General features: G+C 37.1%; 1 protein-coding gene across 1 annotated transcript in view; it reads left to right on the top strand.

The window, feature by feature from the left end:
• Positions 1-26,739, top strand: part of MOCOS (molybdenum cofactor sulfurase) — a 206,129-nt gene that overhangs the window by 6,126 nt on the left and 173,264 nt on the right. The window contains exons 2-3 of the mRNA XM_062500133.1: positions 19,162-19,251; positions 21,842-21,908. Coding sequence (XP_062356117.1) covers positions 19,162-19,251; positions 21,842-21,908 — 157 coding nt within the window. The remainder of the gene's footprint in view (positions 1-19,161; positions 19,252-21,841; positions 21,909-26,739) is intronic.

Raw genomic sequence — 26,739 nt, 5'->3', positions numbered from 1 at the left:
TTAAAAAAAATTGCACTTTTAATTAAAAGATACATTATCTCTAAAATTAATGCTTGTACAAGATATTAGTATTCAAAAGCATTGAGACAGGCAGATGTTCTACTTAGAAGAGCACAACATGCTTTTTATCTCTTATTCAAAAATTGGAAAAGCACCAAAGTATTTTTCTTACAAAATACCGTATCAGTGGTACTTTCTTCCTAATGTTGCCTTTGTGTCCTCTTAGATTCTTTTGTCTGTTCTCTTGGGTTGTTGTGAAGTTGTTATATGTGAGATGTGTATTGATTTCTTCCCAGCCTATTTCTGTATATTTCTGTGTGATCATAGATTTTTTTTTTTTTGGTGTCAAAAGATTATTAATTAAAGAGTGTGTGTATGTATGTAAGCAGCAGAAGTGATCTGCTTCTGGTGTTCCTGCACTTTTACTGGAATTTCGTCTGCCAAATCAGAACGGGGAATCTGGTGCCCTTGAAATTTTCATTAGCTATTATGGTAGCAATTCCCATTTCTGCACTGCTTGTTGGAATTCAGAGATGCTCCCTTTGTAAGGACAAACAGACAAATGGAGAGGTGAGAGGTCAGTTTTTGTTGATCAGCTTGATTCATTGCATGCCTGGTATCAGAGAGATACTGCAGAGGCTTTGCTTGGGTGTGAAAAGACTTGTCATTGAATTCAGGAAGGCCATACTGCAGAACACTGCATAGTAAAAAGCACTGATATGAGAGATTGATAAATGTGTGGACAGCACAATATGTTTGGAGAACAGGAAGCCAATAGGATGCTTAACTTGGAGAGGATATTTAGAAAGTAGTATGAGCTTCCAAATGCCTCAGGCTTTTTATAACTCATTGTTCTTGGTTCAGGCCATCAATGCAGATGCTTTCCTTTGTGTGACACTGAAGTACTTGTAAGGTGGATTTTTTTTTTCTTTCCCTGAATTTAAAAAAAAGGGGGACTAAAACAAAATAAAGTTTTTCTTAGAAATATGTCATCTTGGGGTTGGTATTGTTATTTTCTCTTCCTAAGTTAATAATGTTGTTAGTGTTACCATGTCTGCATATTGAGAACCACTGACTGGTTCCAGTCACATTTGGTAGAAGGGAATGTGTTTTGAGGAGGCATTAGAAAAAGGGTGGTGTCAAGACTGAAGGTGTGGGACAGGGATGTCAGAGTTATGGAGAAACAGCTATAGTAGGGCAGGGAGGTGTTAAGACAGGCCACAAAGCATTCAAAAGTTGGACTTAATTGGTTTAATTGCTAGTGAGTCAAGTTGTTAGGCTCCTGGCAGTATTTGTGGCAGCCCAGATAGATCCTGTGCCTTTGTGCTCTTTGTTCCTTCACCTTCTGCTCTGCTGTAGAGAAGTGATGGTCTGTGAGATGCCTGCAGTGGGGATGTGACCCCAGGTAGGCAGCTCTTCTGAGAGTGGCATACAGGAAGGTGTGAAGTCACTCTGTTTTTCCCCCACAGTATGTGAAATATGTGTATTAAATTGAAAGGCAAGGCTTGAGAAATATTTCTGTCAACAGCATTTTATTTCTTCTTGTTGTTTTCAGTGTTGTCCTGACTCTCATGTTTTTTTGTAGCAGCCATGGGAATATGGCTTTCACATGAGAAGTAAAAAACAGATGTTTCTGTGCTCCTTCAGATTAGTCCCTGGAGCATCAGGCTCTAAAAGGCTTTTAAAAGAAAGATAAGAACATGACTGGGCAGGGCTTTTGTCACTTGCGGTCTTCCTGAAAGAGAGAGATGTGATCACAAGGATGTGATATTTTGGTGACATCGTTAGCTGTGAAGGATGATTACACAACTAAGCTTATTTCTTCTGCCAATATGCAGAATAATATTCCAAATTAAATTTTGGAAAGATGACAGGAAGCTTATTTGAAGAAATATTAATTAAATTAATGGTGTGTGAATTAATTTCATTAATGCACAATTAAACACCAACTATCACTGCGCGTACCCCTTTGCAAACTTATGAACGGGTCAGGTGAAGTTACACAGTCATCAGAAAGTTTTCTCCTGTCGTTTCTTCCGGAGGAAGAAATTGAAGCCCAGATTTTCTGCGTGTTTATGTTCACACCACACAGCACATTAAAGATGTCATAATTCAGTAATTTGGAACTGATGGTATCAGTAACGGGTTCCAGCATATATTGCCTTTCTTTAGAAAAAAGGATTTTGTATTGCTGCTGAGCAAAATGCCCTGTTCATCTGGTATGCCATTCATTTCCAAATTTACTGAGGAGTGTAGCTTATTAAATATGTCTCAGAGCTCCATTTTTATTATTTGTATGCCTGCCTATAATTTTTTTTAATGTTAAGCAGTTAGAATTTTCTAAAAATGGAATGTTACTTGGCTGCTCTGGCAGCATGCAACTTTCTTTAAATCTGTCATGGTCTTTGATTCCTCACACACTAGGAAGATATTTGTTACATATTTAATCAATTTAGATGCATGTATGCCCAGCAAACAGAGTGGCATTTCTTTTTGTAATACCTTGTCCAGTCTCAGCTGGTGATGGACAATTTGTTTTGATAATGCATCTTGCCTTCTATGAGATTGGATAAAAAAAGATAAATGAAAGTGGATACCTACCAAGAATTCCCTGCTTGGCAGACTTAGTGGCCCAAAATTAAAGATTGCATGAAAAAGAAGCTTTTGCCATCCACAGACATCTTGCTTTCTCCTCCCCACACACATAAACTCATTAGTATTGCTTAGCTGGGAAGCTGACCAAACTAATGTTCAGATAAAACTGTATGCAGGTTGTTCCACTCTGTTGTTGGTCATAGAGTCTGTGTTCACAACAAATGAACCATTTGATTAATGAGTGAATTCCCAAATAGTATAAATTCATCAGAGGTAACATATTTTTGGCAAGCATTGGAATGGGCTGCTCAGGGAGGTGGTGGAGTCACCATCCCTGGAGGTGTTCAAGAAACAACTGGATGTGGCACAGTGCTGTGGGGATTGGTCATGTTTTGGAGTTGATGACCTTGGAGGTCTTTCTCAACGTTAAAAATTCTATGGTTCTTTGATGTCATGGAAGGTTGTCATCAAGTGTAGCAGTATGATAATTTTCCTCTTCTTACTACCTTAGCATGTATGTTTAGTGACAGGTATAGTGCTACCAAGACAGCTTGGTATCACAAATGCGGGAGGACTGTTTGCCCTTCTAAAAAGGAGATTTTGCCCTTCTAAAAAGGAGATAATTTAATACCACTATAAGTGCATGAAAATATGTGCCATTTAAATTGACTTGGTAGACTTGGACTACATAAGAAATAAACTAAAAACCATGTAAGCTATGATTTGGGTAGCATGAAATTACATGCAAGAGAAATTAAAATGCAAAAATAACCTTTAAGGGATGACTCAAAAGGTGTACTTTTAAGATAGACTACAAAAATACACCTCTGAGCTGTATTGCAGCTGGCTTTTTCTGGGGACAGAGCAGCCCATGTAACTGGGACCCAAAAACTCCATTTAGTCTTTTCCATTTCTCCTATGACTGAGGTGCATGTCCCTGACAAAATTTTTTTCTGGTAATGAAATTAAATGAAGCCCTCTTTTTACAAATCATTAGCTCTTTAGTTAACATTGTTCTGTGAATTGTCTTAGTAGCACTCAAAACTCACCAAGAACAGAAATACAGAAGGGAGGAAACTATGATAGTTGTTAAAGGAAAATCAGTTTCTGTGTATATTAAATATTGCCAAAAGCAATCTTCAGTCTTCCTTCCTTCCTTCCTTCCTTCCTGCCTGCCTGCCTGCCTGCCTATAGGTCTTGTTGAAACCCCAGTTATAAATATGAGATTTTTTTTTTTAGAAATTAGTTTTGCATTTCAGTGAAACTGTTCATAATTCATGCACAGGTGAAACTCTCTAAACTGGAATTTGATTAAAAAGTCATAGCAGAGCTAGCTATGTGTAAGTACATCAACAGCTGCTATTCGAATTGATGTAAAGCTAAATTTCCATGTAACCCCAAATCAGAACTTTTACTCTTTCTGTAAAACAAATCATTAATTTTCTGATCATTAGACAAATTAACCTATTACTCTGAAACTGACCCTGAAGGACCAAGACTAGATAAAGTGGCTGGTGCTATGACTTTTTAATCAAATTCCAGTTTGAGATGTAGGCTGTGTAAAAACAAATCTTCCCTCCATCCCCTGCTTTTCAATATCATCTTGTGCAGAGGATGAGGCTACTCCAGTGAAATGCCCTCTAGGGCTTGAGCCTGCTCTCTACTTCTCTCCCTTACAACATCCTCTTGGTTGTCCTTAGATACCTATAATAGTATGAGGTTGAGTGCTTCATGAATGGTGAAAAAAATAGAAACTCTAGTGAGTTACTTCAATATTATATTTTTGTGAGTTTCCTTTCCACCCAGTGTTTTTCAAGAGTTGGAAAAGTCCTCCCCTCTCACCCCCTTCCTCCCCAGTGTCAAATTTAAAAACACCTGCTTTTGTTGGAGTATTTATATGCTGATTAGCAATAATGAAAGGCAAATCAAGCTTTTTAGCTCATGGGTGCTAAAGTTACCCATTAAAAAAAATTATTAAAACCTCTTTTTTTTTCCTTTGGATGTGGAGTTCACGCAGTGTAATGCTTGTTTGAAGGCACTCAATAGATTCTCCAGGCTTTGCATCACTGAGCATGACAGCTCCTGAGAGATGAAAGAGCTGTTACCATCAGAACTTTATTCATAGTTTTTCTTTCATTTTTTCAGGTACAGAGAATTATAGGTGTGCCTGTAAAGTGTCACAAGGATTACACTGCAATGCTTTCTGGATAAACTTCAGTGCCACTGAAGTGGGGGAAACGGTATCAAATAATCTCATGACAGCTGTCATGTTTCCAAAAGTGTCTGATCAGATCTTCAAATCTGAATGCTGGATACCTTTCGGGTACATTCAGCCTCTAGTAGCTATCACTTTTGTCTTCATCCATTCTAGTCAAAGGACTATGCTTAGGCACAAACTAATCAAAAAGCTGTTAATTTACAATGATCTCTCCTTAATCTTACATGTAAAATTATTTATAAAGATTGGGATATTCAGAAATTCTGGGGAAAACCTGGCTTTGCCTAGTTCCCACTTCTTCAAATGTTTCCTAAACTTCATGTTTAGAGAATGTATTGTGTCTTTAAAAATTATTTGGGTTGTTGCATGTACTGAAGTAGCATGAGAATTTCTCAAATGAGTAAAACTGATATTTATTTTATAATCATAAAAGTATTCCAGGTATGAGAGGTGACACATGAAAGGGAGTCTCTTGGGTCTTTTGCTTAAGTATAAGAAATTCTGTGAGTACGTGGTGTTTGCTTGATTGGTTGGCTTTTTTATAATCTAGCTACATGACTTGGGGTCATTCTACTCACTACATATTTCCTTTCTTTTTTTTTTTGTGAGTTTTTTGATTGGTTGATTGGTTTGGTTTTTTAATTTATTTTTAATTTTTTTTTATTTTTTTTCTAAATGTAGGTTGAATTTCCCTAGTTGTAGAAGAGAAACAGCTGGATCCAGAGGAGAAGCTTTACTGTTTAGGTTCTTAATTTGAGTGAGATATAGCCAGTGTTGCATATGTTGAGTCTACTTTACTGCACTGTGTATTCGATGTGGAATGACTCAGAAGAAAACAGCAGTCTAGTCTAACATATATAGTCTCTGGATATATGTTGGCTGGGATTCTTGGCTTGTAGACAGCAGTATATTATAAAAAATGAAACACTAGACAAAAAAAGTTATATAGGGAAGAATCTCTTCCTATCAAAACTGATTATTATTGTCTTTCCACTGAGCAGTCATTACAATGGGTATATATACAAATGCAGACAAAAAATATAAATAAATGGGGGTGTCTCTATAAATCTGTGAATTTTACTCTCACTGTGGTGAGAACACAAAGCATCATCTTTCATAGCAGAAGGAAGAAAACTGTTTCAGATTGGAAGGGGAGTAAGGAAAAAAGAGCAGAGCGTAGGCATGGGGAAAAATTTGCCCTTAATACCTTTCTTCTTTTCCCTCAGTCAGAAGGAAATGGGAAAAGAGGAGCCTGTAGTTTGCTCTGTAGTGAAAAATAAAATACTCTGTCTACGCTGTGCAATAACTGATCTCTCAAGGTTAACTTGGCAAAGTACCAAATATCTGGTGTCTGTACAAAATATTGAGGAATACTTTCCTTGTGGAAACAAACTCCCTCAATGCAGTAATCTCACATGAAACCACCATTCTGTGCAGCTGACTGCCTGGGCTCATTCTTGGTTTACTATTGGGAAGCCGTTAATTTTTTTTATGGTGGTGATTATATGACATAATAGGGATCATTTGCATTCCAGTATTTATGGCCCAAGTTTGGAGAGGAGTTTTTGGAAGTAAATAGTTCTGGAATGAAACATGTAGAACCAATTGTTGTTTGCACCAAGGTAGATGCATTCTTTGAGTTATCCTTGTTTAAGAGTATTGTTATCCATATTTTTTCCCATTAGTTTTTTGAATTTTTAATAGTCTAATTTGAAATGTGGTGGGCAGATTGAGATATTTTACTAAACCAGATTTACAATAGTGATCTTGCAGTTCTTTGGAAATTGGATCCTTCTTGAGGTATCCATAACTAAGGACACAAAAGAGGGCGCGCTAACATACTAATTTTAAAATTAAAATTTTTTTTTAACCAGTTTGATTTTTTTCTTCCTTTGCTTAGAAGTATAATCCTTTCCCTTACAGTTTCCAAAGCCCTGAGCCATACCTTGACCTTTCAGTGTTTCACTAGAAACCTTTACTCACTATTTTAGAATGTGGTGTTACTGTGTTTAGGTTTTTTATTTTTATGTGTCCTGGGTGGTTTTTTGGTGAAAAATGCTCATGCAGTTTTTCTAAAAATAAACAGAATTGCACGTTAATTTAATCTTTATGATAAATAAGTAGCTTTAGAATGCAAGTTACAGGAACCAAATGTGCTATTGTTGCCTTAAACATACTTGCTTTAGGGGAATATGGTAATAAAATGTCTGCAAGCACAAATTCAACAAAAAGTAGAAATTTTGACGATATAAAAAGAAGTCAATACAGAAGCTCAGTACTATTCTGAGATGTTACTCTAGTTATAGCAAGTCTGAGGAAGTATTTGAAAACAGTGTGCAAGTTAGCTTTGAAATGATAGCAAATTACTGTTACTTTTCCAATTATGGCAGTGCTGTTCCTTATGAGTTAGATAATGCATTGTCATAAATAATGCTCACCTCACTTAAAATTTCTCTCCATCCTCACTTCATGTTATGGAATCAGTTCTTGAATTTCTTTCTTTGCTTACATAACTCCTCATGTGTCACCAGACATTCTCTGCCCGAGTAACGATGAGGGTGTTCAGCCATCTGGTTTGTACAGCATCTATAGAAGTGGTCTGTAAAGAAAGAGCAGCCTTTGGCCTGTCTAAGGAAGTGCAGCAGCTCCAGCACTTCCATGTGTCTGTGCTAGTTATGGAGGAGGCTCTACATAAGGAATTGCTACCCATACTTGGAATCCAGTCCTTTAGTCACTTCTGGAAGCAGTGTATGCCATGTGTAGTTTTATCTCGGTAGCATTTTCAAGTACCTTGTGTCAGAAATTGAGTAAGATATGTTGCATGAACCTTGTGAATGGTCTTGTCATTTATTCAAGTATTATACAGCTTGTGGGGGAAGACCTTGATTTTTAAATACATTGTGTTTTCTTAGATGCTTTGAGGCAAAGTGCAATATCTGGTGTTGGAGAAGAGTTGTGGATTTAAGCTCACACTTCAGAGATTAGAGAAACTGGAATATTTGTTTTTCCATGCATAATATTTTACTCATTTTTGAAGCTAGTTTAGTGTTAATGAGGCCATTTGTATTTAGTACTTTGAATAATTTATGATGAAATTATAATTCTCTTTAATTTTTAAACTCATTAGTATTGAAAGAAGCCCTTTGATTGTGAGAAATTTTACTATGATCTAGTGAAGCACAGGTGTATGCCAATAAAACTGGGGTGACATAGTAATTGTTTTATTGCTGGGTCCATTAACAAAAAAAAAAGAACTATGAAACTCATTTTTGTAGCCAGACATATCCAATGTAAGGTTGCTGCCAAAATGAAATTCTGTATATTTATATCAGTAGTGTCAGACTGTTACTAGGTTTTTATGATGCTCAGATATTTATATCTCTTGGTACTAATTTAAATCGGACTAACTTCACAGCTGACCCAAATACTACTTTCATTTAAACATTGAGCATTCTGATAAAGAGAGATGCAAAGGAATAGTTGACTGAGTAGACTTGCCTTGAGCTCAGCAGAATTGGAACTCAGTCTCCAGTACTGGAATTCTATAGTGGATGCAAATTTCTTCAAATTAGAAATGTGCCTGACTCTCTGCAAAGATACTCACTGGTAGCTGTGGTTAATGTATTGTTACTGAAAGTTGGTTTTGTTCTTGCTGAGTGTTGTTGATGTTCTTTAGATGTTAATTTTAATTGAAAGCAGATGTGATGGCTTCTAGGTTATGACTTTGCCAAAAATATTGAAGTGTACAACTGGAGAAGCACTAGAGAAGAGAAAGTGGAAAAGAGCTGTAAGGGCAGAGAGTCTTCAGGTTCACATCTGCTTTCCCTTATGTTCTGCTATGAGAAGCAACATGAAAACATTAGTTATCCTCTTAAGGGGATACTTATCTACATATATTCATATACCCATCTCAGCACTGCATACACATGCCCTTTTGTGCATATTTGTAAAAGTGTACAATATGTGCTTGGAGGAAACAGAGAATCATCTGGATGCCTTAAACACACCTCTGGAGCAGTTCTTCATTTGATGTAACTGACTCTAGTAAATTGATTAATGTGATTTTGAGATTCTGTTACTTTTGCCTGTTATTACAGCACTCCTATTCCTCTTTTCTATGGGTTATTACAAATGTTGCACTTTTAAAATTCATGGCTGGACTTTTAGAGAGTGCATGCATACCTAGAGACTGAAAATGTCTGTAGGTGCCAGATGAAAATACAGCTATATGAGCAGTCCTCCAATGCTTTTGATGAAAGAAAGGAAAATTTCACTCATTTCAAAGGTAATTTAAGCTTCTGCAAAGGTTGTAACCCAGCTCTTTAACTTGACCTGGAAGCAGAAAGATGATCAGTGCAGTATGTTTAGGAAGTGCTAGTTATAGCGTATTTGTTAATGGTTTAACTCAGAGTTCAGCAGAGCCTCATAATTGCTTCATAGGCTCTGGATACCTTGATATGTGTTCTCATACCTGAGTGCAGTTTATTTCTTTTCACTCAGTTGAGGTCTGTGTGACCTGAAGGCAAAGTTCTGCTTTGGTTATTCATTGTAGTACAGCAGAAATTCAATCAGACTCTGCATGGGTTCTTTCCGAGTCACTGGACTTTGCAAAAGACTTTTATTGTTGGGTTGCAGTCCTTTGAGTTCGGAAAGCCTATCCTCTCAAGGTACAGTATCTGTATCCCATGCAAGGTAATGTCTCTTGAAGAGCCACAAACTCCTAAACAGCTTTATGGCACTGTCCAACAGTGGATTGTTGCTGCCTAAAGTGAGATTCAAAGTAATCACCAAACTTCCAAAAGCTGTGTCACATGCTAGCCATCCTTTAAGGAAGATGATTGTAAATGACTTGTTTGTGCCAATAGCTCAAGAGATTTTTAGTTTTCTTTTAGAAAGCTTTAATATGGACATCAGGGAGCTTAAAAAAATTGAGTCTCTGGAAGCTACATGCTATTATTTGTATTTAAAGCAGGCCTGTTAAGTAGGATTTCTCTCATGCTGCTGTATTCAGACCTCCTCATTAGGAAGCTGGTATTTTTGTCAGAACTAATTAACAAATCTCTACAGTTGTCAAACTATTTCAGAATTAAAACCTTCGGTTTCCTATAACAGTATTTTTTGATAAATGTATTTTTTTGATCCTAGAACATTGCTGAAAATGGTTGTTGAGTATTTTAATCTATGCTTGGGAATACCTCTAAGAAATGGAAAATAACCTGTGGAAACTAATCTAGGTTGAGTATAATAAGGTAGTAACAGAACATTTATTCCAATGTTTAATTGCATACCTAGTAAGTTTTATACCTAGTAAGTTTTATTTACAGATACTTGTGTCTGTTAGATTTTTAAATTTTTTTTTTTTTGAGTGGAAACAATTTTATTTGCTAGTTAGGAGGTGCTTTTTGTACTGAAGTATTAGAATTTTGTGGAGGTATCAGGAAATTATGGTCAGTCCTCAAAAAATTTACAAACCAATTCTTACATTAAAAAAATTCCCTAAATAAGAAATAAGGTAATTTAATGAGTTCTGTTATTGATATCTGCATAACTAATGTGGTCAATGAACTTCTGTAGAGGTAAAGCAATTGAGTATGATCTTACCTTTTAGGTTGGTCTGTTTATAGTTGAACAGTTTCACCTGAGAGAGCAGTTTGAATCAAATTACTGTAAAGTGTAAATAAATCTTTGGGAACTTGGAGCCAAAATGTTTTGTGATGGAAAAATGTCTAGATTAACCCAATACATATACAGAAGAAAAGCTTATACATAGCTTTTTCATGAGTACTTACTCTCTCCTTAATGAAATCTGTCTTTTCTCTGCCTCATTAAAAGTGAATTGTATTAAGTCTTAAGTATTTACTCTGTAGCAATACTGAAACTCCTATGCCTAACATTTTTACATACCATTGTTGGTGTCTTGTGTTTGTTGTTTCACTTTTGTTGGCGGCTGCTTACTGGTGAAAAGGAGATACAGGAGATCTTGGTCAAGCATTATATATGGGGGTGTGTGTGTATATATATATATGTATATATAGTATATAATGTATTGAGATATGTATATATTGAATATATATAAAATAAAAATATATATTTCAAGCATTTAAACATCTCTATGGTTTAATAATGCTGTTTTTTTTCTGACTGCACTGCAATCATTTAGGAGTTTAAATCAGGTAAGTAATAAAAATTATGAGTGTAATGCAAGAGATCCAGATGTGTTGGTCTAATGAGGTATTTTTCCAGTAAAGTTAAGGACACTTACTCTAGGTTTTCAAAATTCTGAGATCATCTCCTGGAATGCCTGTTCTGCTCCCACACTCCTGCTCTCCAATCCCCTGTTGCTCCCAGAGAAGGGGCTTCTAGCTGGAACAGGCATGGCTGGGATTGAAATGAGTTGTTGGAATTGCCATTTATTAGGAATAAAGGAAGACAGCAGTTTTAGCCAGATTGGGTGGACAGATGCTACTGGGTTGTCAAGGGACAAATACCTGTTAAAGCTGAGTGGGTGATGATAGATATTAAAGCAAAACAACGCAGACATGGGAGATATAAGAATACACTGATCATGGAAAAGCAGTCTAGAGGTTGAGATGTAGTTTCTTAATAGGAAGACGTAATTCTGAAGCACTGTTCTGGTTTGAGCAAATAGCCTGATAACCTGCTTATTTTTAATATGGAGGTAGCATAATTGATGGGTGTTGTAGCCCCCACTGTGGGCCAGGAGAAACTTTTTAGACCTCTAAGCTTGTGAATGTGGTTTTTGCTAAAGTCCTCACTCACACTCTTCAATTCACAGTCTTTGAATTTATGCACAGTTCCTCTTGGTAATGTGGTCATTTGGTTTTAAATATTTTTCCCTGAAAGATAAAATTTATGCTGAATGGAAATTTATGCTTCACTTATTCTTACATCCCTGAAATCTATCTTCACTATTTGTTCCTGGACTTTATGCTGGATGGTACAAGGAAATCAAGGGCTCTAAATGTCTGTGGGGAACCTTGTGTGAAGGACTTCTATTGGAGAATAAAACTTTACCACTGGTTTGCAGTAGCAGCATTGCTTCTTTGCCAGAAGAGGCAGCAGAAAGAAGTAGTGGTACATTCGCCAAACAAGGCTTTAACATGGTCTTGTCATTGGGAAGGAAGGATGGCCTGGAAGTGCTTCTGCAGGGCCTCAACAGTGGGGATAATTGATTTTTGCTCTCTGTCATTGAGTGTTCATTGTGTGTACCAGTTCTCATGTGGGTGTTTAATTATTGCTGTGGCTGGAAGTTCAGTCCAAGGCTCCAGCTGCCAGAGGCTCATACAAGAATTACTTCTGTGTAATAAAATGGAGAAGGGTGAAGAAAAGGGTTACTTTTTGGTTTTTGTTTGGAACTTAGTTTATCTTCTAGTGCTTTTGGAAACAAAATAATTTAAAAGGCTTTCTGTATATCTCTGTACAATTCATTTTATATATGTTGGAGAGAATATTGAGATACTGTGTTGTCCTAGATATCATATGAAGCCCATTATTTCAGGTCACACAGCAAGAAGTAGAACTGGCTAGAAAAGTCAGTTTTAAACATTTTTGAAAGTCTGTGGCTGTTTTATGGGAAGAAAAGGGAAGGAAAAAAAGAGCAGGAGTATGCTACTAGAATGTTTACATAATGACCACTATTATAAACAACTATTATGATTCCTTAAACATTGTTTTGTACTGATGTGTTTTTATCTCAAGTGGGAATTTGCCTTCCTACACAAAACAGCCTCTTTCCTACACAAATATGAATGTTTCTGTGAAATTTTCTGGAAAACCAACAAAAGCATTTTCCGGTAATAGAAGACTGGGAAATATGTTCTCTTTCAACTGTTCTTTCATTTGATCAATTGCATCAGAGAGAAGGGGAAAAAAGAGACTAAAAAATTGTCATATCTTCGCTAGGGAGGTGTGAATGCTGGTTTCTGTCTGAGCAAGTTGGAGTTGTTTGAAGGCATGCATGAATATGAATCACTGTGATGTATATTTCATCCAGAGAGACAGGCTGCAGTAGGTTATTTGTATGAAGCTGTGGTACCTCTGGTTCATGCCCACAAATAAGACTTCAACCAGTCTCACACAACCCATTAAAGCTGTCAGTGGAAATAACATCCCTGAGTGCAGTCGATATTTAATCCTGCCCCAGTGATGCACTGAGTAAAGCTCTGCCTACAGGTAGGCCTGTAGGGATGGAGTGCTGATGGATCCATTTACTGCAATCTCATTTAAGACTGGAGTTGGCAAATGATGAAATTTGATGGCATGCAGGTTTTATTTATATTTTTTTCTGTAGCTGTGAAGAATACATAGGCTTGGATGTGATTTCTTAATAAATGTGAAATCATTGCTTTCTTTTGTGCTCCCCTCTTCCTCAGTACCAGTAAACTGAAAGTTGCAAGTAGGGACTCATGTGCATAGAACTGTCAGTACATAATGACACTGAATAACCTTATCCACCTAAAGAGCTTTTGTGGAGTTGGTGTAGCCCCTGCTGGGGAGTACAGCAAACAAAGAGAGTGTGTGGTATTCTCTGTAAAGGGTTTTGATGTTCTGCCTACTTTGCAGAAGTAGGTAATACTTTGTAGGTAATAATGCAGTGAGACCAAATAATGCAAGCCAATAGCACACAGAAAAAATAATGGGAACTTACTATGGATAAATGTAATTGCACATTTCATGCTTTGCTTTTTGTAATGAGTCCATCAAGTCAAACACTCAAGGACATTAATTAAACACCATTTTCCCATAGAACTCAGTAACTGGATAGCAACCCTTAGAATATTGGTACCATTATCCTGATGGCAGCCCAGTGTGGAGCAGCATTTGGCAGTTGGGTCAAGCTGTGATTACTTGAATTGATAAATTTGGTGGACTGGCAGAATGTGCCCCGTGGCTGTCGGCTGACTGCTGTGTTACTTCACCAGGCCTGCAGCAATTAAGTCAAATCATGCTGAGGAACAGTGTCTCCTTTAACTGCATAGTAACTATTCAGGCTTTGAGCATCCATGGCCTTGTCCATCAAGCACTGTGTTTTCATAGTCTTTTGAAGAGCTTCTTGGCCCTAAGCAAGGGAAATAAAATATTACCTTGTCTAGAACACAGGACTGTTCAGATGAGAGGCATGTATTTATTGAGAAAACATACTCTGATGCAATAGATTTTGTCTAAATCAATACCAAAAAGGAACTGAAGGTGCACATAAAAATGTTCAATAAATTTTTATTCCAGAAACTGGCCAGGAAAGGCAAATCTCAAGCCATATTATTAGGACTTTGTTTCTTTAAATGCGCTTCATTAATGGTTTTACATAATGAGGATCTGAATCTGTCTGTCCATTCAGTGTGTAGGCATATCATGCCCTATGTCATGAACTTCAGGCACTTTTAGAAAGGCTGTATGTATTGCATTACATAGTTAAAGCTACTTTTGCTATTTAATTTAGGAGTGTCCCTTGGGGCAGCTAAGTCTTATGCAGTGACTGGAAAGAGGGAGCTGACTCGAAAGGGTAACTGACTTAGATTACTAAAATAACCTGGCCATGTGTACTGACAGCCCTGAAGGACAGCTGTATCCTGGGCTGCATCCAAAGCACTGTGGCCAGCAGGATGAGAGAGGTGATTCTGCCCCTCTGCTCCGCTCTGGTGAGACCCCCCTGCAGCGCTGCATCCAGCCCTGGGACCCCCAGCACAGGGAGGACACTGACCTGTTGGAGCAACCTAGAGGAGGCCACCAAGATGATTAGAGGAATGGAGCACCCCTCCCATAATGAAAAGCTGAGAGAATTGGGATTGTTGAGCCTGGAGAAGAAAAGGCTTCAGATGACCTAATTGCAGTCTTCCAGTACTTGAAGCCTACAAGAAAGATGAAGAGGGACTTTTTACAAGAGTGTATTGTGACAGGACAAGGGGAATGGCTTCAAAGTGGAAGAGAGTAGGTTTAAATTATATATTAGGAAGAAATTCTTTACTGTGAGGGTGGTGAGGCACTGGAACAGATTGCCTAGGAAAGTTTTGGATGCCCCATCCGTGGAAGTGTTCAAGACCAGGTTGGATGGGACTTCAAGAAACCTGGGCTAATGGAAGGTGTCCCTGATCATGGCAGGGTGGTTGTAACTAGGTGATCTTTAAGTCCCCTCCAACCCGAACCATTCTATGATTCTGTGAAACTGAGGTACCTGATGTGATCCTACCTGTTAATACCTCTCTGTGTCCAAATGATATCACACTTGTCTGCAACCTCTGTAGAGCCCACTTCTCCATTTTTGTCACTTGTTTGTTCTGCTTATGGTTTGGTATATGGAAATGTGATATTTCTCTTTTGACAGAAAATGTTTAATTTTACCTTCAGCTTGTTTTTACATAATCTATTTCATACTGGTTTGTTAATATTGCCATACTTAAGATATATAGTCTCTCCCCAGGGCATTTTCTGTATCTGCTTTCCAGGTAATATTGTGCATATAATCCTACTGAATTGCAATTATATCCACCAATCAAAATTCATGACTCTGTAGAGTTGCTGCCTTGTAACTACACATTTCATTCTTTATTATGAGACTTTTGGCAATATAACTGGCAGCCTATAATCAGCTGGAGTGCAGGAGTTTTGAAGTGTCAGGGCTGTGAGAAATAATCTGTGAAGCTCAAGCTGGCTTGTTTTGGTGACTGTAGTAGAATCACAGAATAGCAAAAGGTTAAGGAGGTGAACATAGGGCATCCAGATGGTAAATTGGTTATTTTTGGAATTGATATTTAGACAAAGATCAGAAATGTGTAGCACCAAGAAAAATTTCAAAGATTACAAGAACATATGACCTAATATCAAAGTAGTAATCATTTAGCCAGAGAAGAGCTGGGTGACTAGACATGGTTTTATGGGTGGTTGTGGAGTAGGAGACAGCTTAGTCACTTAGTTGCATGTGGCACCAGGCCATTGTAGGAAGTGCCTCCAGGGTGTCTCTCTGTGCTTCCCCTCTGCTGTCCTCTGGGTGGTAGACATTTACACAACTTAGCACTTACTAAAAGATTTAGTAAAGCTGTAACTGCCTTGTTCAACTTTCTGTTCATCAAGTGATGTCTTTCAGTTTCTTCTGAGTCAGGTGGAATAACATTTTAGGCAAGTATGCTTTTGTCAGAAGGAGATATTTGTCTCACAAAGAGTAATCTGGTCGTTTCTCTTTGCCTTGTATATTTTGCAGGTTCTCAGACTTTTGTGCAGTTCTCGCTTGGCTTAAACTCTAATATTGAAATGCTCCAAATTAAATTTTTTCTCTTAAGAGATAGAAATGTTCAGTTAAACTGAATGGTCCCCTGGCAATTATGAGGCTGCATGTAGGTGTGCACTCATGAGGTTTTACAAAGAGCCAAGAGCACACAGAGATAGTAAACGCTTTGTTAAGAGCTGAATTGTAGCATGTAAGGAGATCAGAGAGCTGGACTGGGACTTTTTCAGCAGGACAGACTGGCCTGTATTGGTTCCCAAAGAGTTCCCCATGTAAAATTAATCTGCAAGGATATTAGCATATGAATATTGCAGCTTACAAACCAATACTCTGGCTGAATAACTCTCCATAACTAATGCCAACACATTGAATGGTTTTTTGATACTTGTATTAAAAAAAACCCTACTTCTGAAATATGATTTTATCAAACAGTTGGTATATTATTAGACCGGTTACACACTCCAAACATAATAGTATGTAAATTAAACTAAAAGTTAATTTTACATTTTCCCTGAGCAATGAAACGACGTCCTGACGGATATTGCATTTTAATGTTCTTTTGGTTGATCATATTTTCTTTCTCCTGTTATTTCCCATAAACAGTATCATTTCATAGTGCTGACAGCTTATATACTAAATACCACAGTGAAACAATGGCAACTGTATTGTTCTCCATATACTGACAAATCTCTTTGCTTAATGTGCATTCAATAAAGATAAAATAGCAAATGTTATTAAACCAGGGAAAAACACAATGAAAGTTATTAATATGTTTTTTTCCATGGTATTATACATGTGCCACTTTTTTTTCTTTTCTTTAAAAATACAATTTTGTTGAAGTAAGACAGCAAGGAAAAACTGCATCATAAAAGTGAAGTAGCAATGAAGATATTTGTTTCAGTGCAGCCTCAAAAGACAAAAGCTCATTTCTTTTTTTGGGCAGTGGAAGAGAGTATTAAATGCTGTTCTCTGTTTTCAATTAAAGAGCAGCATTAAATATAAAATTAAAGTTTACGAATTAATAATTTTTCCTTCCTCAGCCAAATTTCCTCACAGATTTTAAAATTATTGTACTCAGAGGTGGAGTTTAAAAAATGACTAGCTGTTTTTTACTTCCATTTCACAGAACTACAATATTGTCCTTCATCATGAACTACATAAGGAATCAAATTTGAAAAAACACTTAAGGGGCCTTGACGCAGAGGTCTTTTAGTCCACATTGTCTCACAGGAGTGTTGGTCAGGACAGGAAGTGTCTGTCCCTTGTCAGTGTTGGGTTTGTGTTTGAGGAGCTGATTGTGTTGAGGAGCTGCCTGCCTGGTTTTTGCTCATGCTGTAGGGCTGTGTAATGACATCAGTGCTGGGGCTTTCCTTGGGGCTGGAACAATCCAAACACAGCAGCTGGTCCCGGAGGAGCATCACCTGGCTGTGCTCCTGGTGTCCACTAGAGCCAAATGGCATCTCTGTGGAGGCTTTATTGGAAGAGTGTTGGCCAGGATGTTTCCCTCCAGGACAGCAGTCCCTCCACCTGTGCCTGGCTTAGGGCTGCCTCTTCCCATTCTCAGCCCAGTCCTGCCTTTCCCACCTCTCCCAGCTGTAGCCAGTGACAGTGGGCTGCCTGTTGCCCTGACGGCTGCTGTTGGAGCTGGTGGAGGTCGTGGCTGTTGCTCCACAGTTTAGCTCCATCTCAGGGCCTGCCTGAGCTTTTGATGCCAAGCTGCAGGTCCTGGGATGGCCATGGTGAGCCCACGTCCTGCTGGAGGGAAAGCTGCTGTTCCCTTGCTGGCAGAAGCTGTGCGAGAGTGCTGGGCAGGGGCCCGGCTGTGTCCTGCCTTGGGCAGTGTGCCTCTCTCCCTCCAAAGCCCTGCATTCCTGCAGAGAACTGAGCAGCTGTTGGGAACTGAGCAGGACTGACCTCCATATGCATTTTGACCCCTGAGCGTTTGTGCATGCTGCTTCATACTGCTTGGGAGAAACTTCCTAGGATTCTCCTTTTTTTAAAAGTAAAAACCTAAAAAACCTCTACAGCTAATAAGTTGACCCTAGTTTTGTCCATGCTCCACCCCTTGAAGCACCTTAAAACACTTGACTGACTTCAAGCCATCATTAAGAATTCTGCTTCTGCTAGGCACTTTAAGTGAGGAAATCTTAAGGCATGAGAAGACTGTTCGCTTTTGAAAGTAAGTGGTGGGTGTCTTGATTGGTTTTATTATTAGCACTTCCTCACAGCTTTACCCACTGGATCACTGCTACAGTAACATAATATATAATAATATATCCAAGTGTCACGGCTTCTGGTTTAAAGCTTAACTCAATTTTAAATCCATGTGGAAAGGGAGGACCTTAAAAATACTTAATAAATTCTAATCTTAATCATATTCATCATTATTAAAATTTGAAATAGGTTGAAATACTTAAGGTAAGTGAAATGAAAAAACTAATAAAGCGCAGGGAACACACTGGAGGAATGGAAGAATAGTTGCTAAAGATTAAGAAATCTAAAATGGCCAAACGTGAAAAACCCTTCATTTCCAATAAGCATTTATTTTAACGATTTGCAATAGCTTAATAATATAAAAGGAGATTTAAAAAAAGAATTGAATGTTAAGTGCAGCAGAGTGGCAAGACATGATTAAATACATTAAAACATACTAGTCCTGTCTTTGGGCTTCAGACACGATTTAGGTTCTTTAGTTCTTGAGAGAGTTGCATAACCTGTCAGCAAGGAGACAACATCACTCTCGGTGTTGCTGTTAATAATTATTAGCATTGTGGTAATAGCAGTTTTCATAATAAGTAGTGCCTAAAAGTAACAAGGTACTGTGGCTGAAGACACCAGCTTGCTCAGTTTTGTACAGGCCAAACAAAAGATTTTTCTCTTCCAAAGATTGTGTAGTATAAGCATGAAAGGAAGGACCTGTTTGATTTTAATTGAAAATTATTTACTGATGATCAAAATGTTTGCCTTCTATTCTTTCATCCTTTTTTTTTATTTTCTGCTAGTTACTGAAAAGCGGTATTTGAATGGTGCACTTCACAGTGTAATCTGTGGGAGAAAGTGGCATTAATTCTTTTAAAAATTGAAACTAGTAATTTTATTTGTATTTTAGGGATTACTTACCTTGACCATGCTGGTTCAGCACTTTTCCCAGAGAGCCTACTTAAAGCTTTTACTGATGATCTCAGAAACAACGTTTATGGTAAGTGCAAAGCAACGTTCCCATGAGTCTTCTCAAGTTTCCATCTAAATCATTCAAAACTGCGCTTCTTGGAAAAAACCTTCTGCAGGATTTTTAATACTGCTCTGAAGTAGTTGGAAGACCAATGCTTTTATAAAGGAGGCATAGACCCTTTATGTCACCTCTAGCTTCATTCTTTGGTGGCCAAGGACCTGTCGATGTTGGTGAAGAAGAAAGATCGAAGCAAACATGGCTCTGTTGCATGGCTCTGTTACAGCATCAAGCTTGGGATAAAGAAATACATTTTAGCTGTAAGCACTGTTCATTCTTTGTGTTTTTTTCCACACCAACATGCCAAGCCAGTTTCTTGTGCAAGGACCAGAATCCAGAACCACCCTCCTTCTCAGAGAGTCATCACAAAGAGCTTATACTGTGACTCAGTAAAAGCATTTTATTCTGAAGAAAGTATAACTCAAAGACCGCAAGTAACTTTAGGCACAGAATAGGTGCTATTAAACTTCGCTCTGCTCTGGCTATTAGACTTTGGTGCCTACTCAGAAAAAGGATTGCCAAAGCAGTCCTGTGCAGAGGGATTTAAGTAAAAGTATCTACAGAATTGTGTAATATCTGGGAGGAGATTTAATTATTACAGCACCACCTATAAGTACTTCATTCCCAGATCCTCTACCTAAACCTTTAGTTTCTTTCTAATGTTATTATCTAGCCAAGAATCACAGACTGAGTGTGATTTTATACAAAGTCAACAGCATCCATTGTTTAAGAAATATTACTGTTTAAGAAATTGTTACTGTGTGAGACAATTTACATTAGAGTGAGTCATATTCAACCAGAAAAAAATATACTGCATGGTATTATGCTGTGAGTAGTCCCACTGAAGTAATAATCAAATTTCCTATGGTGTATTACTATCTGGGGATTATGTGTCCTTTTTGCTAGTTTTGTGTCTTTCTTGTGCTCCCTGATATATGGAACAAAGGGATTCCTCACTTGGGAGCTAGGTACCACTGCTTTACAAGAAAATGCTTGTTCACTCCAGCGCTGGCACACAGGTGCTTATCACCTGGGCAAGCCACTTGAGAGTTTTGGGTAGTTTTCATTTTCCGTGAGCCATTATGTCATTTCCTCTTATTCTTTTTCCTGGATGCTGGCAAGGCTGGGATCCAGAGCATAAATTTAAGTTTCACTACAAAATAAGTGTTATTCTTGATAGGGATAGGGGCTTTTGCCTGTTATAACAAAATACATCAATTTGATTACATTCAAGATCTCCTATTCAAGTACATGCCAGTGATATGAAAATTAATGTTTTGTCATCACAGACATTGTAAAGTGAAATATATGCACTCTGATCTTACTTATTTCAAATAATATTGGGCTCAACCCTTTTATTAAGTACTATCTGTGTCAGAAAAAAATAATTTGTGAATCAATTGAGTGCTTGTGAATAGAAATAGTAGTACTGCCAGTTTGGAGCAGATTTGCATAGTACCTATAATGCTACAGGAGAACAAATTGTGTATTTTTTTGGTATTTTCATCTAAAATGATAACAAGAACTCCAGCATAGTAAATTATTATTTTTTTCAGTTATGTCTCATACTCTAAAGTCAGTAAATGCCATATAGGAAGAGTTAATTTAACAAACGCAGATGTGAATAAAGGGGGTTTGACTTGCAGCTTTTTTATTTTCTTGGTGATAATCTACAGTCCAAAGAACTGCAGCGTAGCTGTTGCATCTGTAAATGAGGGAAAGTAATATAAGTAAGAGAGTATTTAACTTCTAAATTGAAAATATTTGAATTGAAAATTACAGAAATGCAACATCAGACATGAATAGTCTAAGTGTTAGTTTTGGGTTTAAGCTCTAAAATTATTATTTTTAACACTTCACTCAACAAATTTCAGCAGGGTAGCTTTTAAATTTTGAAAAGAGTAGCTAATATTGGAGCCTACTGCAAAAACTATGTTAGTATAGTAATTTTTTCCTTATTCCCTTTTCAAACTGTCTTGCCATGTTCTGTAAGTGTTTGCTAATAGGAAAGTGTGCTGTGCCTGGGTGAATATTGCTGTAATCTTTTTTGCTCAAGAAGATAAAATCATGCTGTCTTAATTGTTACATATGCTTGTGCTGAGCTGGCTAAGGTGGCTACTAATTTTGCAATAAAATTTATATTTCAATGAATTATTTTAATTTCAGACACTAAAAAACCAAGGATTAATTCTTCTGTCCAATCATGATTGTCAATTTTCTCCAGATGCTGTCTTTGGTTCTTAGCTACTGCACAAATATGTTTATGAATGTGCATTCTGTCTGTAGTATTTTTAATGTGTTTGTGCATATGCAGTTTCATTTTCTTTTTAGTGGAACTGTGTAAGTATTAGTAAGAGATTCAGCTGAAGTTTCTAGGTCTGTCATAATTGCTTTACCCTCTTGTGTGTCCCTTCTCTTGACTAAGGGGCTGCAGGGAACTGCTGTTAAGTATGCACTGAATCTTTATCATCTTTTAGGCTCGCTTATACTTTGATAAAAGAGAAAGGTAATAGCAAAATTTTGATTAATGATTAATTTCTCTATCTCTCTTGTCTCCTAGGCAACCCTCATAGTCAGAATATCAGCAGCAAGCTGACATATGACACAATTGAGCATGTTCGATACAGGTAGAATAATCTTTTTTTCAGATATTGTATGATGCACTTGATAGTTTTCATTTTGGTTAGGCCTGCACTGTTTTGATGACTTTGATGTGATGCCATTTTCTAAGGATAATCCATCATACCTAAATAAAACACCTCGCTTTCAAAACTCAAGCTATTTGGACAATCAAGTCTTGGATCATATCAATTCTTTTACTCACAGATCCCCAAATCCTCAAAGTCCTGTAGTTAATTTAGTGCTGTAACACAAGCCCACAGTTTTAATTAAGATACAGTACTTGGAATTTCAGAAGTGATTATTAGTAAGTTGGTATGGTAAGATATTAAGGTGGGACTAGGTACAGAATCATGGTTAAAATTCTGATAAAATTAAATAGGGTGTAATGGCTTGTGAGAATTTACAAAAAGCTTATGGGAATGTGTACATTGTTTTACAGCAGGTACTCACTTCCACTGGAGTAATAAAGTACCTTTTAAAGCAGTTTTAGTAGAACTTTTAAGAGTAGAAAGAACAGAAATGTAAACTTGAGTGTTGGGGTGTCTGGGTATGGGCAAGAAAATGAACTGATTCTCTAAATAAAGTATTCCTTTGAAAGTTCAGAATGGAGTGTGATGAAGATACACTTCTTGCCATTGATTTGTCATGATTTACATCATGACAAAATATACAGCTTAGGCACTTGGTTATTGGTTTTAGGGATTTTTTTCAGAAAACTTCTGCTATTTTATAAAATATGTTTTTATCACAGAATATGGATGCTCTGAGCTTATTTGCTTGCTTTTAAAGACACTGTTAGGGCAAGTAAAGATAGTAATGTATTCCTATTTTATCTTCTTCCTTTAAAGTAAATATTTTTTCAGAACACATCATAGAATTCAGATCAATAGCATTCTAGTGTTCATAGTTGTAATGAAGAAAATCTGTTTTATACCTTTCTGCTGCATTTTCTCTTGACTGTTTTTATGGGAGTGTAAAAACCCCAAGATTTCTAGTTGGATGCTGCTGCTGGCTGTAATCTGTTTCCTCCTTCCCATCACCAGCTTTCTGGAGAAAGCATTTCTTTTTGCTTCTTCCACTATCCTGTCTTTATGCTGTGCAGGATGACAACCTATTAATGTATGGCTAAATGAAATGAAAGAGACTACCCATGAGAAATGGCTGTCTTCAAAAGCAGACACTTTTAACCAGTTACAGCAATATCCACAGTCTGCAGAGTCTTCTAAGCAGACCTGTGTGCTCACATACAGAGTTAGCATTCTGATTTCCATTTACTCAGTGCTGTTGTAATGTTGCTGCTTCACAGTTCTGCTTATGAAGGCACAGTAGGAAGTGTAACTGTTTTTAGAATAATTACTATTGTACTGTGTGTTCTTTGTTGTTAGGGAGTAAGGAAATAGGCTTTCACTGAGTAAAATCCTAGATCACTTGAAAATAACTTATAACTTCAGCACGTTTTATTTTGGATCCTACTTTAAAAAAGCTTGAGACATTTTTAAGGGTGGAATGGGAGATTAGAAGAGCATACCAGTGTTAGTGCTGAGGGGGGTTTTGTGTGTTTTGTTTTTATTTTTTTTAAAATGTCCTCTGCAGCTAAATGAACATTTTTGCTATTACACCTGGTAGAATTTTTCATCTGTCCCTAAAGACATGGAGCCATTTTTAAACTCCCAATAAAAAATTTGAAAAGCATAGTCATCAAAAAGGCATAGTCATAAAAATTCAGGAAGAAAATGCCCCAAACCTACTGTCAATAAGTCAGCTATCCAAAATGCAATAAAAGTATATTAAAAATCTATACTCCTATGCCATTGAAGCTAATAAAAATAAGCAGTATGACAAGACAGGGAGAGAGGCAGTTCTGTCCTGCATCACAGTGCATAGATTGGATTTCCTCAATGAAAAAATAATTCAGTAGACAGTTTAAGAAATCTTAAAATGGGTTGCTGGCTTGTAATTTGCCTTTTGGCACATGGCTGCAATCAGAAATATAACTTTTTTTTTTTCAGTGTTTGACTCATAGATAATGCTTTTTTTTAAAGTATTTTTTAAAATTTGATTTTTTTGATGTAATGGCACAATCACCTACTTAAAAATTAATATGACACCTAATTTCAATGTATATTTGCTGATATGGGTGACAGCAGCATCAGAATAGACTTTTCTAATCTGTCAGTGTACACTGTTCAGTGGTACAAAGCTGAATGATTTGGTTTTACCTTCCTATCTGGTTGACAGAGAGAAACCATTCGTAGAATGTGGCCTTGCAAGAGAATAAGAAATAATTGAGTCAGTGGATGTTTTCTCTGATTTATAAAATCGTAATAAGATGCTTTACCTCTTGACCAACTCAAATGTAATAAGATTAGGAATAACTGTTTTATTCCTAAAAACATTGCTTCTCTTTTCTTAACATGGACTGATGAGTGATTTTAAACATTGTGCATACCTCAACATTAACCATGAGTGATGCTGAAAAGCGGAAGCAAGAAATGTAATAAACCTTACTGAAACGTATTAAATGTATGCGTCAAAAGATTATAGATCCCTTTTTATTACTTTGCTTATGGATGTATGGCACTGCCATTGCTTCACTTCCACACAGCTAGAGAGCGGGAGTACAATATCTCCTTATGATGCTGCAGTTAATGTAACTCCGAAATTCATTAGACTGGGTATTAAATAACCCTTTACCCATATGCAAGCATTTTAAAATATTAAATTTCTGAATATTTTAAAACATCGTCCTTGTGGCTGTTGCACTTGCAATATCAAATAGTGCAGCAGTGTCTTCTAGCCAGAACCAGACTGAAATTGTTTGACATTTCTGGTGTGTTTAAAACATACTTTTTCATATAAACACAGTGTTGTAATAGAATTTTTTGTTAATCCTTAAACTTCTAGGTCCTATGAAGGGTTAAACTGAATCATACTTTGAGAATTCAAAAATATTTTTTTTTAAAAGGCCAGAAATTTCAGTTATGATTTTGGTACCAAGCATCTCCTAGACCGTGGCAATATGTGTATTACAGAAATTTCCTGCTGAAGCTAAAAGGATTGGGCGTTGAGCTAAATAGGATCAAGTTAAAATATAGAACCAAAACATGTATTTCTATAAATGCTTCTCTCAAAATGTGTCATCTAAGTGAATTGCAAAGAGGAGAATAATCTCTGTGGCCAGTACATACAATCAAAAACAGGTACAGTGGGCACGCACACAGTGACTGTAAATGGCTTAGTGTTTCAAAGATATATTAGTTTCTGTGGTAAAATACACAGGTGGTACCATATTATGCTAAGGCAGAAGTCTCACAAATGTTGTTTATATTTTCATTTGCATCGTATTTTTAGAGAACATTTCATGATAGCAAGGTAGATCTTTACATTCCTTCTGCAAGCGTCATACCTTGCTTATGAAATAAGTTTCCATTCCAAGTATTTTCTTTAAATTAGCACATTTTGAAATGGTGTTTTGTGTGTATTTTTTCTTAATTCCCAGGTTTAAGCAGTTCCCTGTCTGAAAACAGTAATGTTGGAACTGATACATACATGAAAATGGGTTGACCTTTCCCACACAGTAAGAAGTAGTATATACCGTATCTGCTTAGTATTGATTTGTGTTTTGCAAAGGTCATTGACAGCAGACCGTATGGATGAGTGACATCTGAGCACTGCATCCTGTCCTTCTTCATGGCACCCATCAACTTGTAAACCTTGTTTCCAGTCTAGGGTAGTTCAGCCCTTTTGCGTGCTTGTTTTAGAACACTATTTGCAATCGCTGCTTTTCCTGGTCCCACTGCTCAGTGGGACAACGCTGAAATACCAGTCAGTGAAGTCCAACAAAAGGTCACCGTGCTCTCTGCAGTGGCTCTGTTTGTGGCAAATGAGAGAGGTGTTAGAAGATAATTAGGAATAATGGATAGGTTTTTTTTGGAAGAGCTTAGGCCAGAGGGGTGATCTTTTCCTCGTGGTTCATGAAATTATTTAGGCTTGCAATTAAAGAATCCCAGCGTGCTCACAGTGAGTGGCTGATGACCCCACTGTGGCTCTGTCATGTGCTGACTGACAGCACAGCAGAGGCTTTGGTGCTGATACTTCTTGTTTTTCCCTCAGCTGCACCTTTTGTGCAAAGGGCTCCATTTCATAAGCAGTTCTGGTCAGGGTAACAGGTACTGTCATTTTTGAATGAGTTGGGAGACTGTTTTAAGAACAAGAGAAATCACTTTGTTTTACTTTGGAACTTTGCTCCTGGACTTTCAGCTCTATTTTAATAAATGAATTAATAATTAACTTGATAAGCTGAAGCTTTAGAAAGGAATTTTCTAATGCCTTCTGTTACTCTTCTGGTAGTCAGTTTTATACCTTCGTATATATGGAGAGGAGTAAATAAAATTGGTACATGCTCTGTCATGCTCTCTGACTAATCTTTGTTGCATAGAGAGTCAAATCTGGAATGCTTCATTTATTGAAAGAAATTAATACTTTAGTAAAATAAATTAAAAGCTGGAGGTCAAGCTTGCTAGTTTATGGACAAAAAGGGTGAAATACTTCTGGGAAATTCTGAGTTTATTAGTATGGGTGGCTAGAATGTTTTGCACAGGGGTCTGAAAAACACTAGATACAACCTTTACTTTTTTTTTTCTTTCCAATTCAGAAAAAAGTCCTCAGAACTCTGCTTTTATAATATGTCTGTGACAAAGAAGCTATGGAGACTAAGTTTAAATGTGATCTTTCTGTGTCGTTGCTCTGTAAATAACATTCAGAGTAGGGATAGTGGTACAGGCTTACTTGGATTCAGGCCACTAGTTTATTTCACATTTTTTAAAAGCCTTGATG

The sequence above is a fragment of the Cinclus cinclus genome, chromosome 1 (genome assembly GCF_963662255.1).
Source record: "Cinclus cinclus chromosome 1, bCinCin1.1, whole genome shotgun sequence".
NCBI lineage: Eukaryota > Metazoa > Chordata > Aves > Passeriformes > Cinclidae > Cinclus > Cinclus cinclus.
The sequence above is the reverse complement of the archived record's forward strand: the minus strand, read 5'-3'. Positions and strand labels throughout refer to the sequence as shown.